Raw genomic sequence first — 13,856 nt, 5'->3', positions numbered from 1 at the left:
GATGAGTCGTTCCGGGCCGAGCTCACGGCATCGCACTGAGCGGCGCTGAGCCATGGGGGAGAACAGTCCCGACGGCAACGTTATCTACTATGAAGTGGAGGAGGATGATTTAGCCCCAGAGGACAGCATGATGAGGTTTGCTGATAAAAACGGGCTGGTCTCCTCGTCGTCCGGGACGGTGTATGACAGGACGACGGTTCTGATAGAGCAGGACCACAGCGTGCTGGAGGATGATGAGGATGAAGGACAGTGCGGTGATCACTTGCCTTTTTTACCAGAGGGTCATGAAGAAGGATTTCATTTAATAGCAGATCATGAAGGAATGTCCCAGGGTTACGTGCAACATATTATTTCTCCAGATCAGATTCATCTAACGATAAATCCTGGTTCAACTCCCATGCCAAGGAACATTGAAGGAGCCACGCTCACTTTACAGTCTGAATGCCCAGAAACCAAGCTTAAAGAAGTAAGTAGCTGAATGTGATTCTGAATTTTATGTTGCTTGTGAGTGCTTTTTACTTGGTGACCCTAAAGGCTTTGAAAAGATGCTTTTCTAAAGCTGTTTGCTTGGAGGTGGATAGAAGTTTCCCTTGTTCTTTAGTTCCTGTGTAGTGGAGTGAACTGCACTCCGTTAAATCTGCTGTTACTTTAGTGGTAGCGATGCCTTGTGCTGATGGGCGGAACTGTTCCCCACAGTCACTAAGTGGCTCAGCAGCAAAGCTGCAGGTGTCATTGGTTGTCACACTGATGTCCAGCTGCTTTCCCGTGAAGCAGCCAGGAAGCACTTTTTGACATGTGGCAGCACCCCAGGTAGCAGAACATAGTACTGAAAATGTGTTTATGTTAGTAACGTGTTTGATTTTAGTGTTTTTTTATTTTTTATTTTGGTAGGACAGTTATTTCCTGGGTTCAAGGATAACTAAAGAGAACATGGACTCTGTTTCTCTGTGGTTAACCACATTCTTGAGAAAAGTGCATCCACGTTACAGGTTAAATTCCAGACTGTTGGCAGTAGCTAAAGTATGAAACTGAAAATGCCCAACTTCAGATTACTTGGAACTTTATTGTGTCGGTCACAGGAAAACTGCGAGAAGAAAATAAGGGAAACTTTAGAGTACCTTCTGCTGTATTTTGAATGCTTAAGTAAGCTTACATATCTTAAATGGTGATTACTTTTAATTCTGTTTCCCTGATGAATTCTGCTGGCGTGCAGAGTAGACTGGCTTGGGATTCTTGCTTTTTAGGCAAAAAAGCAATGCAAAATTGACTGAAATACCAAGGCAGTGACAACTTTGTGTTCCTCTCTTGGCCCTTCTGAGTTAAAGAAGGGATGATCTGTACAAGTGTCTGTGCTAGTGGTGGCATCAACTACTCGTGTAACTGATATTCAGTGAAAGAGGGAGTTGCAGAAAGGAGCCCTTGCTGAGAAAGGAAGCTCGGTTTGAACACTCTGAATAATTTAGATTAGTGGGGAACCTTCATTATCGCTTCCTCAGCAGTGAGGAAATGGGGCTGCAGGAGGTCAGCTCTGGAATTAGTTATGAAATTTACGGGCTGAGGTTTGTTCAGTAAGCCCATTCAAATCTAAGGAACTCGTTTTGCTCAGTTATTACTCATATTAGCAGCTGCTGTATCCTGCCTTCTTAGCTGCTAAAATATTTAATTTTTGTCTGTCAGTCGTACGGGTACTTTCTTTCTTTTTGTTGGATAATCAGCTTGCACTCTGCAGTGTCTGAGAACAGTGGGTGCTGAACAGGTGCTGATGACTGCACATGCAACTAAACTGATTTATTTCTTCACCCCTCATTTTTAAAAAAGGCTTGTAAGACCTGGAATTTCATAGAATCATTAGGGTTGGAAAAGACCCCAAGATCATCAAGTCCAAGTGTCTAATGACAGACAAAAGTAACAATTGAGGGAAATCTCATAAACTCAGGACGAGTTGCAGGTAAACTGCGCAGTTTAAGCAGACTTGGGCACAGCGTGGCAGGCTCAGCCTTTGCCAGTCTTGTTGTTTGTTGGACAGTTGGTTCCCACTTCTACGTGAAATGCTTGATGAGGACTCTCCTGGTTCCCTCTGGTGCATCTCCCGGGAGAGGCACGCGCTGTCCTTTGCAGAAAGCATGGCTGATGCAGCCACAGCCCTTCTCTTCAGAGCAGCTTGTTTCTGCACGCTTTGCATCCTCGCCATCTGGGGTTTTCCGTGTTGCCGCCACGTCTCTCTTTGGTTATTGCTTGTGTCTGGCAGTGGTGTTGCGTACTTGCCGCTGTAACTGCGAGTCTTCTGTGGTCAGTATCTGCACAGTGGTGTGTGTATCATTAGTGCTTGTTGTATGTGCTGATGTTCCTAATGTGAAAAGAGAATTCAAGGCTTTGCTGCTTTACAGAAAGTTTTATTTTTCTTAGAACATGGTGGTAGTATGGCTTCTGTCTGCAGTATCCTTCTCGGAATAATTTGTGAAATAAAGGCTTGGCTTTTGAGAGAAGGGGGAGCACTGTCTCTGGCATAGTCCAGGCCACTGAGCTCCAAGTGTTGCTGCCGTGTTCCTTTAAATACATGCATTGGCAGCTGAGAACCAAATACTTCATCTATAATTAATATTCTCCTTTTCTTTCACTTCCTAGACCTAAATGTAAACACTTAGAAAGCTTAACAGACTCCTCACTTGATTTCTAGGTGGTTCATGTCTGTGTCAAATCCCGTCTGTGTGATGGGAAGTGCTGTGGAGAATGTCCTGGGGCGCAGTGTGTAAAGTGTTAGTGTCCAGCGGCCGTAGAACCCCACAGGGAACATCTACAGGAGTACTGATCCGTAAACTGTGCTGGATCTGATGGTCCCGGTGAAGATAATGCCTCCCTTCCCATCTGATAAAGTGTACTGTCAGACCTTGTGTCTCTGTTTTATTGGTCTGTGCTCTGGTGTTTTGGCTGACTCAACACAACCAAACTTCTTAATTATGTTGTAACTGTGTTGTAACGCTTGGGTATTTATTGATGACTTTGATCTGATTTGAACTGTGAATGCAGGGCAGGTTGTTTTACAGTGGAATTACTGTTTCCTTCTTTGTGCGGCGCTTCTAATAATGCAAAGTGACTAGATAAAGATGTGTCTCTTCAAGTTACTGTTGGTCCTATCATCTGGATTGTTTGTTCGACTTAAACACTTGATGTTTCTCATCGTTCCTCTTTATTGTGATAAATAGCTCCTCTTGATAATAAATAGCTTGGAAAACTCATATGGAAGGATTAAAAAATCCTCAGTTCTTCCTTAGGCACACCGAGAACAACGTGTTTTTGGTGTTACTCCTACTTAACACATCTACCTAAATTCCTGTTATTCCGAGAGGAGCATGGCTTCAAAGCAAGTGGTTTGATACTTGCCTGGCAATAGACCAAGGCGTCCCATGTTATTCTCTTCTCAGTTTCCAAGCTGTGGTAGTGAAGAACCGTGATTATCAAATGCTCTTTTCTGATGGGTGTATATAAAGAAAAAAGAACAGTTATCGAGTCATGGGATGGGTAGAAACCCATAAACGTTGCACGCTGGTTCTGTACAGGTTCATCTGGTTCTCCTGGTATCAGTCCCTGGTTCAGTATCTGTTTTTTTGGAGCCTTTTTTAAGCAGTAATGCTGGGTGCTGTGAGGTAGGTGGTCTGTGCCTTGGAAAGGAAGAAGATGGATGGCTTATGTCCTGCTGTATTCTCTTACTGGCTGGTTCTTAGAACACTGACTCCACAGTTCCTGCCCCCTGTTGTGGGTTTGTGTTGCCTTTCTAAACATTTCCAAATCAGCATCTTTTGGAATACTCCTCTGCTTCGTGCCTGCCAGCCATCAAGGCCTCTCTTGGGCTCTGTAATCACTTCGAGATGTTAAGGTTTCTCAGCTGCGACAGTCAAATGAGATCTGCCAGTCTGATAATTAGTGTTGAGGATGAATTCATTCAGGCATATCAGATGGCTTATTCCTTCTACTTCACAAGAGAGAATGAAATCTAATTAAGCGTTAGGGCTTGCACACTGGAAGCTGCTGCAACAGGCAACAAGAGACTGTGTAGAAGCTGGGAAGGCTCCCAAACTGAGCTCAGTAGGAGATTGTTTCCGGGTGGTCTGGATAGCCGACTGGGAAATGCATTGCCCTTGCCTTAGGGTGTAAAGCACCTGGTTTGGTTCATTACCCTTCAGGCACTGACCACTGCGGTGAACAAAGTACAAGGAGGGCTGCTGTTGACATCAAAGGCAGTAGTAAACGGGCTGATGGTCACACCGAAGGAGATGCTGGAAACAGGAGTTCTCCTTCAAGGTGTTGGTGGGAGTTCAGCACACAGGGCAGTGCTTTTGAGGATCAGGTGTGAAAGTACATTTTGTGGAAGTACCGTATCTTCCTCCTCCACAAATGAGTAGCTCGTATGTACTACGTACAGGAGTAGCGGGTAGGTTTGATAGCTCTTAGCATCCTTTCCAACGATTTCAGCTTTTTAGCTAGATACATTTTGAATTATGTGTTTTTGCTTTTTTTCTCTTTTATTAGATTACAATTCTTCTATAAGGTCAGCTTGCTTTCCTGCTTTCTGTGCCACTCCTTCCTCACCTAGTACAGCAAAAATACTGAGTTATCTAATAATTAAATGGCAATAATTTTTTTTCTGTGGGGTAAAAATCTATTCCATTGTCTTTGATGTTTAACTGCAGTTCTACCCTGTTTGATATCCGAGAAATGCTTGAAAACAAAGTATGCTGTGTTTTGTCTCTTAGGTTAAGAGATACCAGTGCACCTTTGAGGGCTGTCCGCGCACCTATAGCACCGCTGGAAACCTGCGCACTCACCAGAAGACGCACCGTGGGGAATACACTTTTGTCTGCAATCAAGAAGGCTGTGGCAAGGCCTTTCTTACCTCCTACAGCCTCAAAATCCACGTTCGGGTGCACACTAAGGAAAAGCCGTTTGAATGCGATGTGCAGGGCTGTGAAAAGGCATTCAACACGCTGTACAGGTGGGACATCTCTGCCTGTTTCTCTTGTGGCTGTTGCTGTTTTGCAAGTTGCATCTACTTTCTGTTTGTGTCTGAATACAATCGTTGTGCTGCTTCCAGGTACAGACATGAATGTAAACCCCCCAAAATCTGGAAATGCTGTGTCAAGAGGGGGTTGGCAGAACCTGTGGTGACGTACTTAGCTTATTTATATTGCAATAGTATTGAAGATGGTGCACAGACATAAGAATTCTCAGAGTTGGTTAAGGACTTTGGAAGTGATATCAGTGACTTTCACAAGCTCGTTACTTTCAGTTCCGAATACGTTAAGCCTTTGATCCTGTCCTGCACATTGGAATGAATGGCCTCAGGTGGGGGCCATCTTGTACTACAAGTCATAAGAGGAATTTTTTTGGCATGTTTTTTAGGTTGAAAGCACATCAGAGGCTTCACACAGGGAAAACATTTAACTGTGAATCAGAAGGCTGCAGTAAATACTTCACAACGCACAGTGACCTGAGGAAGCACATTCGAACACACACAGGAGAAAAGCCATTTCGGTAAGTACCTGGATGGCAATTTTCACTTCTGTGGGATTTCTGTAATGGGCCACCTGTGCCAAAAGGCAGATATTACTGTTGTGAATGAAAAGCTGCTCTCACGAAAAGTCAAAGCGGCTAGCATTTGAGCATGTTTGTTCTAGAGCTCCCTCAGTTGCCTGTAAAAGCAGGTGCAATGACGGTCTTCAAAAACAGGAAGCTATTTTTTTAAACATAGCTGTGTGCCAGGGTGAGCATGTTTCTAAAACATGTTGCTGATTCTGTGCTGTGATGCAGTGTTTCTTCCATGAAGGAGGCCCCCTGCAAATGCTGACTTCATGCTTGGATTTTAAAGTCCTATTCAGAGCCCTGTGACAGTCTGTGTAGCACGCATAGCAGGTGTGGGGAAATACCTGGTTACTAACACATGTTAGCGTTAGGCCTGCTTTTCAGAGTCCAGGGACTATTGCAAAGCGTGATCTAAGGTTGTAACTAACGCATCAAAGCAGCCTGATGCTGACTCTTCTCTGATGCCTTGTTCAGGTGTGAGCATGACGGCTGTGGAAAAGCTTTTGCTGCAAGCCACCACCTTAAAACACATGTTAGGACACACACTGGTAAGTCCCAGGGGTTTGTTTTTAATTTAATTGAGCTTATTCATTTTATACTAACTTGCAGAATCCTGTTATGTAAATCTGTAGTTACATATAGTATGTGGGTGACACCAAGCTGAGTGGTGCAGTTGGTGCACTTGAGGGAAGGGATGCCACCCAGAGGAACCTCGACAGGCTGGAGGACTGTGGCTGTGTGAACCTCACAGTGTTCAACAAGACCAAGTGCAAACACCTGCACCTGGGTCAGGGCAATCCCCAGTCTTCCACTTGTGCTTGACAGGCCTTGAATTTCCTGAGACTGTTTCACAAATGTATCGGTGATGGTGCATAAAAATTAAATGTTGTGTTCTTTGTCAGTTCACGTGGTGAGCTGGAAGCTTTTATCTGCAAGACTCCCAAGAATGCTGAATGCGTCCAGTGGCATTAAACCATTTGTTTGTATAAAATATTATTACTCTCCTGGGTGCTTTAAGAGTAGGTCTGATATAATGTTTGTAAGTTGCTTGTGTGTTTTGTGCTGCCTGTAGGGGAGAAACCCTTCTTCTGTCCCAGTAACGGCTGTGAGAAGACTTTTAGTACACAGTATAGTCTCAAGAGTCACATGAAAGGTCATGAGAAAGGACATTCCTATAATGCACTTCCCAATAACAGTGTGTCTGAGGTTAGTAGCACCTCTTCCTAATGCTTCTGTGTTAGAGATAAAACCATACTTGGGGAAGAAGTTACTTGTTCTGTAGCTTGTTCTAAGGTGTAACATTTAAGGCTGGGATTTTCAAAGGGAATTGTAACTACTTGATTATATATAATATATAACTCCGTTTCTTTTTCTTCTTTACAGGATACAAGCCACTCACTTTGTCTGAGTGACTTAAGCCTCATATCAACAGATTCAGAATTGAGGGAGAACTCTAATTCAGTGAGTTACTGTCCTGAAATTGCCTCACCTGTAATTTGAGTTTTGCTTTTTTCTGGTGACGTGCTTGTCCTGTCAACTAGAACACAGCAGATTAGATAGGTGTGGCTAGTGGCTTCTGTTTTGCTTGTTCAGGCCTCTGGCATGCTGTGCTTTAGGCTTTCATTTTGCTAGTGGAGGAGATACACTCTTCAACAGAATAAGTGACTCTGGATAGAATTGTTTGGGATGTACTGAATACTGCTTTTCTGTGTGTCTTGTAGCAGTTTGCAGGAGGCTCTCTTGACAAAAAATGTATGGTTCCTGCCCTGCTGAGCCTGTAAATATGACGTGTTGTTGCTGTCCTTTTTTGCATGTTGAAACAAAAAGTAAATATTTCTGTCTAAGAGAGCAGAATAAGTGAAAGAGAAGGATTTTCCTCCAAAGTATGCAGTGCTCAGTTCAGCTGGTTTTTAAAGGCTCTGCATCTGATTTTACTGTAATACTGTTCTTGCTTATTGATAACGATTGACTCAGCTTGAATTTACATAGAGGAAAATTACGTACTGATGAGACTGTGTCATTCGTTTGTGCTGTGATGTGGAAGCAGTGTTCTGCTTTTTAAGATATTCTCTTCCTAGAGCAGCGTGGGCAACAGTAGTGCCTGGTCCAGGATGTAATCTAGGTGGAGCTGTTTTGTTTCTGCTCCAGAAAGGGTTTCACAAACAGCTGAGAGCAAATTAATGTCTGTTTCTGTTTCTAACAGTGTATTGCAAGAAATAAGGGTTAAACACAGGGTGTACGCAGAAGAATATATTTTACTTTTGAAGGACTGATTTATTTTGTAAGGATTTGCTCATTATGTTTGTAAATTTGATTGTAGGTAATAAAAACTAAGTGTCATTTTACACTAGGTAAGTGAAATATGTTGCCTTTCCTGAAGCTGGCTGGTTAATGGGAGAGGTATTTTTGACGTTCATACGCCGCTTGACTGCAATTTATGCGAAGTTTATGGAGACCTGAGATATAACGTTATCTGATGTCTTCCTCTTTATTTTCTGTTTGCCAGACACATGGACAAGACCTGAGCACAATCTCACCAGCAAGTATCTTCGAGTCAATGTTTCAGAGCCCAGATCATACGGCGAATCAGGACGACTCTCAGCAGACAGGTACAGATTGTATCTGCACTATTTTAAGAAGGAGCTTTTTGACAGTTTTTCCCCTCTGCATGCATGAACTTAATTCAGCACTTCAGGCTGCAGGCTACTGCCCCACATAGCTCTAAGTAGCAGACAGAACTTAACTTCAGTGTTGAAATTCTTTTGTGTTGAAATGCGCTCGGGCAGCGACAGGGGAACTGGCAGAGTGTTCACAGCCTGCTGTTGTACAGTACTGACGTTGATGCTCTTGGAGTTTCCACATAAGTGTTGTTTTCAAGCTTCCTCTCTTGACATAGCTGTGAAAATTGCTGATAAAAAGGCTTCTTAGAGAGAGCTAATGAGGCTGATGAGCATGTGGGTAGTATTTGGTGTTACCAGCTTCCTGGATTTGGACCTACTTTCAGGTTGTACTGTTTAGTGTTACATGGTTTTGAGCACTGCTCTAAAGATGTGAACATGGTGATGCTTTCCTTAGCAAAGATCTATCAGCCAGCTGATAAGTTCATCAAAAAAGTTGTTTATTCTGATCTTCTGAGAACTGATGTATTTATATTTTTTGTTTCTTTTGGCAGCTGCCTTGATTGAAGGTTTTAACGGCGATGCAGACTCAGTCACTGCTGTTCCACCTTCTGCAGGAGACTCGGCATCTTTGTCTCTTCCACTTGTGCTGCAGCTTGGCATCTCTGAGCCTTCGCATTCAGCGCTGCAAGCCTCAGCAGCACCCGCTGCTCCCTCCTCCATAGGAACCAGCTCACAGCAAGCTGCATTTGGAAATCCTGCAACTGTTTTACAATCCCCAGAAGTGCCTGTTCCTCACAGCACACAGTTTGCAGCCAGTCACCAAGACTTCCTGCAGCACACTCAGACACCGCCACAGCCCATCGTACAAGGACTTTCAGTGGTCGCTGGGGCGTCTGCCCCAACAGCGCCAAGTGCCGCGGAGCCCCTGCCAGCTGTAGTTCAGACTGTGCCTGTGGGTGCAAACCCTGTTCTGACCAGTAACCCAACTATAACAATTACTCCGTCTCAGAGCACCGCTATCCTGCAGTCCAGCATTGTCATGGGAGAGCAAAACTTACAATGGATCTTAAATGGTGCCACTGGTTCTCCACAAAGCCAAGAACAAATGGTTAGTATATCCAGCATGGCTTTGAAACAGCTTGAACCATTCCTCTTCCTCCTGGAGTCCTTGTTTCTGAAAAGGGAGGAAATCAAACCTGTAACTGTGAGATGCAGAGCAGGATGCAGTATGGTGTAATGTTTATCATGTTGATATGGATAAACATGTCACCAATGCGGCCCCTAAAACAGATAGAGAAATCCAGGCTGCAGAAAAATATCAGTCTCTTCTTTTCCCAGTGACAGAGTTCTTATAGCAGGTATCAGCTTGGTTTGTCCAGGGCAGCATGCCACATGGCCTGAGAATATATGTGGGGTTTAATCTATTACTTTTGACAAATAGAAGCACAAAAGACTCTGTAAAGCTTGTGTTTAGACATTTTGTAATCTCTGTCTCTTCCTAAGTAAGCCTGGTAAAGATACTGAAAAGTTTTCTGGGAAAAGAGCATGTTTCTGGTTCTCCAGTAAATCTGAATAGCTGAGGCTTCACGTGTTTTATCTTCAAGAATGCTGTTGCCACCTTTAGGCTGTCTCGGTTGCAGATGGTCAGGAGTGAGTGGCGGCAGGTACAGGCAGTGTGAGCAAGCACAGCAGTTTAAGAATCCAGTCATTCCGTTGTCAAAAACCACGAGCTGTGTTAGCAAGCATGTAGTGCAGAGGGTGATTACTTCCCATCTTTAGGACTGCTGAAATAATATTCTGAGTTTTGGGATAGCCAGAACATAACCCAGAACCAAGCTAAATGTTATAATTTTTATTAGTTTTCCCATATGTTCTCTTTGGAATATGTGTATAGCTGTTTCTTTGGATTGCAACTGTGTAGAATTTGAACAATAGAAATTTGAGTGGAATCAACTTACGCTTTTTTCCTTTTTTTTTTTTTCCTTTAAAGCCACAAGTTCCAAAAGTAGTAGAAAAGGTTTTTTTTACCACTGCATTACCAGTAGCTGGCAACACAGGTAAGCTTGGTGCTAAACTTGCTTTTGTCTCTTTCTCTATTTGTTCATAGTACTGTTAGCTTAACCAGCATTTGTGGTGATTTTATTGCTTGCAGAAATGTTGAAGAAAATACTTTCAATTTTTTACCTTCCTGCGGTTTTAAGTGCAATCTGCTGTAGACTGATAGGTTTGTGCTGAGATCTGTCCTGTAGTAGTTTCTCTGACAACTTGTAAGATAGTCAGGTTCACAAATTAGATCCACTTTCATAAAAATGGTATTTTAATGGAACTTGTATAGAAGAATAAACGGCAGAAATGCAAGGACATAATTTGGTTTTTGTTCTTTTAAATAAAGACATGAAACAGGCAGTAAACTAGTAGAATTGATCAGTTCATTAGCAATTGTTTTTGGTAAGCACTGTCCGTGAGATTCATCCAAATGATCAGTGTAGAAGTTCTGTTCCGTAACATGCTTCATACACAATGTTACTGTATGGCAAAGATTAATAAATCTGAGTCAAGAAATTAAAACTTAAATTTAAAAAAAAGAAAAGAAGCCAGGCAAGTAGAGCAGCACAGGAAGAGTGAGGAGGAAGCATGAGAAGCAAGATGGGAGAGGAAAGCAGCCTAGAGAAAATGAACAGGAGAATACTTGTGTTGGTGTCAAGGGGTAGAACTGCTGGTGTCATGTTGTCTTGTCATCTTCAGAGACGGGCGCATAGGGCCTGGCGTGTTTGAATGCCACCCTTGATTGGATTTTGTGCTGTAAAAGTTACAATGGTTGTCAGAGAAGAGATATCCTGTATCGTGTAAAAACCTTAGATCAGGCTTACAGTGCCTGGGTTCAACCCGAGCAGGTTGCTCCTCAGCAGAGACTACCTGCTGCTTTGTTCTTATTTATGGTCTGCTGGAGGTGTTCATTGTGCGTGAACAGAGGAACACGTCATGTCTGCTGCAAGGTGCACACAGTCTAATCTAGCAAAGATGATTTGTCTCCCCTGCTGTGAAATTATGTATTTCCGTTGTGTTTTGTCTCTGTTTCACCTTCAGGAAACCCCGTTCAGCAGATCGGTCTCAGTGTTCCTGTCATTATTATAAAGCAGGAGGAGGCCTGCCAGTGCCAGTGTGCCTGCCGAGACTCTGCCAAGGACAAAGCCACCGTTAAGAAGGAATGTTCCTCACCTGATTCAAAAGCTTTGGAGCAGCCAGCTCCCCAGCTGCAGCCTCAGACCTTTCCTTCCTCTTCCCCTTCTCCTTCCTGTGGGCAGAGCAGTCAGATAGTTAACCCTTCAGACTCACAGACTGAAACATTAAGTGCCATGGATGTATCGGACTTTCTGTCCCTCCAAAGCCCTGAAACCCCATCTAATATAATCCCAATTGAAGCACTACTGCAGGGTGAGGAAGAAATTGGTTTGAATAGCAGCTTCTCTAAGTGAAGATGTTCCAGACTTTCCTTTGCACCTGGAGGGTAAAACCCTTCTCCTTAGAAGCAGAAACTGAAGGATTGATTATTTTTCCTTCCTGTTTGGAAGTTTTGTGGCTTATTTCTGCTTCACAGATGTCATCTTAGTCACGTCCCAGGTACATCCATCTTTGAGAATCTATCTAAAAAAAGAAAAGGTAAAAAAAAAGAAAAAGCTAAGTTATATATGAACTGTTTTGGCTGCACTGTCTGTCACTTTTGCTTGTCATATGTGAACACAGAAGTTAAGGTTACTCGTGTGCAAAAAGATTTTAAGAAGAAAAAAGGGGGTTAGTTTGTCTCCAATTGCACATCACTTATGTTTAGGATTAAGGTACTGGCAGCGGGTGGGTCTTTGTTACAGCTCCTTGGGTTTATAATTTTCTTCTGTCTCTTATGTCTGATACTAACTGTGCACTATAAAGGGAGCCCAGGAAAGGAATTTGCTGTAGTGGAAAATGGCATTGTTGTAGAAGATGATTTATCTGCAGTTTTACTGGAATGCGATTGTCGCATCACTGAGGTGGGAGCTGATGCCTGGGTTTGCTTTGTACTAATGCTGTTACTAAAGCCTGTGGAAATTTTGTGGAATTTATTTCAGTAGAGCACAAGTACCTTGTGCTCCTGACAGATCTGTTCATTCAATTTTGTTAGAACTTAGTGTGGTGGCAGACACACTGTTTCGCAACATGGAAACACAATCGGAGCCCTGCTCACTCAGGCTCAAGGGTCTGTTTTCTTTGCCTCTCTTTGAAGGATGCAGTGAGTCCCAGATGTAGTCAGGTTGGTGCCTGCTGCTCGTTTCATTTCTTTGGCTCTGTTCAGAAACAAGTCATCCTCTTGACCCCCGCGACTGTTTAATCAGGAGCATGGTGCCTTTGCTGGTTACCCTCATCTTTTGTCAAGAACAACTCTAGGAAAATTTTCAGAATGATCCAACATGAATTCCATTTGAATTCAGCGAGTCTACCCTTCAGCTGTCCATAAATGCTCCTTTTTTCTGTTCAGCTATGTAACTTCTGCCTGAATCTGCCTCCAACCTCCTGCAATGCCAGCTTTTTGTGCACGGGGCTATTTCTTGACTAAAAGATGTTACACAACATAGTAGTTTTTCATATCAAACTGAAAGTCTATATTCTAACCTACTCAGGGTAAATAAAACACAAACCCCCCCCTCCACCAAAAAGCCTGTAATGTTGCAATAAATGCAGTCTCATTCTAAATGGTTTATTTATGCTGCATTATTTTAAAAGATGTAATTTTATAGTGTTTTATCCATCTTTCTGGCTTTGGCTGTCAGTCTTTTTGTGTTAAAGGAAAGAATATTAAATAGTCTTTATTCAGTTTACAGTGTTGTCATTAGTGAGATGCAAAGATAACAACTGTAAGCCAATTAACGTGGAGTGTCTCTGCGCACTAAATGCAGGAACGCAGACTCCTGGTGGATAGAGATCTTTCTGTGTTTGATCAGAGCTGCTCTATGTACCTGCCGGGGGAGGATCCTGTGAGTGCAGCCACACCTCCCGGGATGCCGGGTGACCAGCAGGTTTTTAACCCTCTCGTGACATGCTCTGTGTAGCCTTACCAGCACGATCTCAAGTGCTGTTCCCTTGTGAACATGCTGCCACAGCACAGATGGAAATGGGCTGAAGGGATCTGGCTTTTCACCTCTCTGACAACCTGCTTCCTGTTGTTAAGTGCAGAAGGGTAGAACTGTGTCCCATGAGGGCAAACCTGAGGGAGGAGAGGCTGTGCCAAGAAGGCTTTGTGGCTGGGAAGTGTCGTGTCCCTCTGTAGGGCAGGGTGCTCTGTTTGGTGATTGCGGGGACAAGCTGGGGGGCACTGGCTGAGCTGGAAACACGCTGATAGTGTTTGTTCTCTGTGCGTGCCGACATGTGTTGCGGTGCTGCGCGGTGCGGTCGCAGCAGGGACGTGGGTCCTGCAGCAATAAGGTTTGCATCCGTGCAGCGCAGATGAACAAAGCGTTTTATGTTTTGTTCTGTAGTGGTGATCCCTGGAGGGCAGCGAGATGGTGGCCCCTGTTGTTTCTCTCCTGCAGCTTCATTTTGTGAGGCCATTTGGTTGCGTGGCCTCAAGAACTGCTTTGAACACAAAACAGTGAGTCTCAAGCTTGTGCAGCTGGGACTGTCCTCGCA

The 13,856-nt window shown here is 43.6% G+C and overlaps 1 protein-coding gene across 1 annotated transcript; it reads left to right on the top strand.

Moving 5' to 3' along the window:
• Positions 1-11,859, top strand: MTF1 (metal-regulatory transcription factor 1). The gene is made up of 10 exons (XM_010079332.1): positions 1-466; positions 4,752-4,990; positions 5,398-5,529; positions 6,052-6,125; positions 6,650-6,783; positions 6,961-7,038; positions 8,084-8,186; positions 8,750-9,306; positions 10,189-10,255; positions 11,286-11,859. Exons 1-10 carry the CDS (start codon positions 53-55, stop codon positions 11,672-11,674), a joined length of 2,187 nt encoding a protein of 728 aa, XP_010077634.1. The 5' UTR covers positions 1-52; the 3' UTR covers positions 11,675-11,859.
• The last annotated feature ends 1,997 nt before the right edge of the window (positions 11,860-13,856 follow it).

Source organism: Pterocles gutturalis, unplaced genomic scaffold (genome assembly GCF_000699245.1).
Source record: "Pterocles gutturalis isolate BGI_N339 unplaced genomic scaffold, ASM69924v1 scaffold53198, whole genome shotgun sequence".
NCBI lineage: Eukaryota > Metazoa > Chordata > Aves > Pterocliformes > Pteroclidae > Pterocles > Pterocles gutturalis.
Note: the sequence above shows the minus strand (reverse complement) of the source record. Positions and strands in the feature narration are given on the sequence as shown.

Excerpts from the sequence above, each read along its gene's own strand:
- MTF1 (XM_010079332.1), top strand. The coding sequence starts at position 53 with ATGGGGGAGAACAGTCCCGACGGCAACGTTATCTACTATGAAGTGGAG. Across the intron at positions 4,991-5,397 it reads GCATTCAACACGCTGTACAG|GTTGAAAGCACATCAGAGGC; the intron begins GTGGGACATCTC and ends CATGTTTTTTAG. Across the intron at positions 7,039-8,083 it reads TGAGGGAGAACTCTAATTCA|ACACATGGACAAGACCTGAG; the intron begins GTGAGTTACTGT and ends TCTGTTTGCCAG.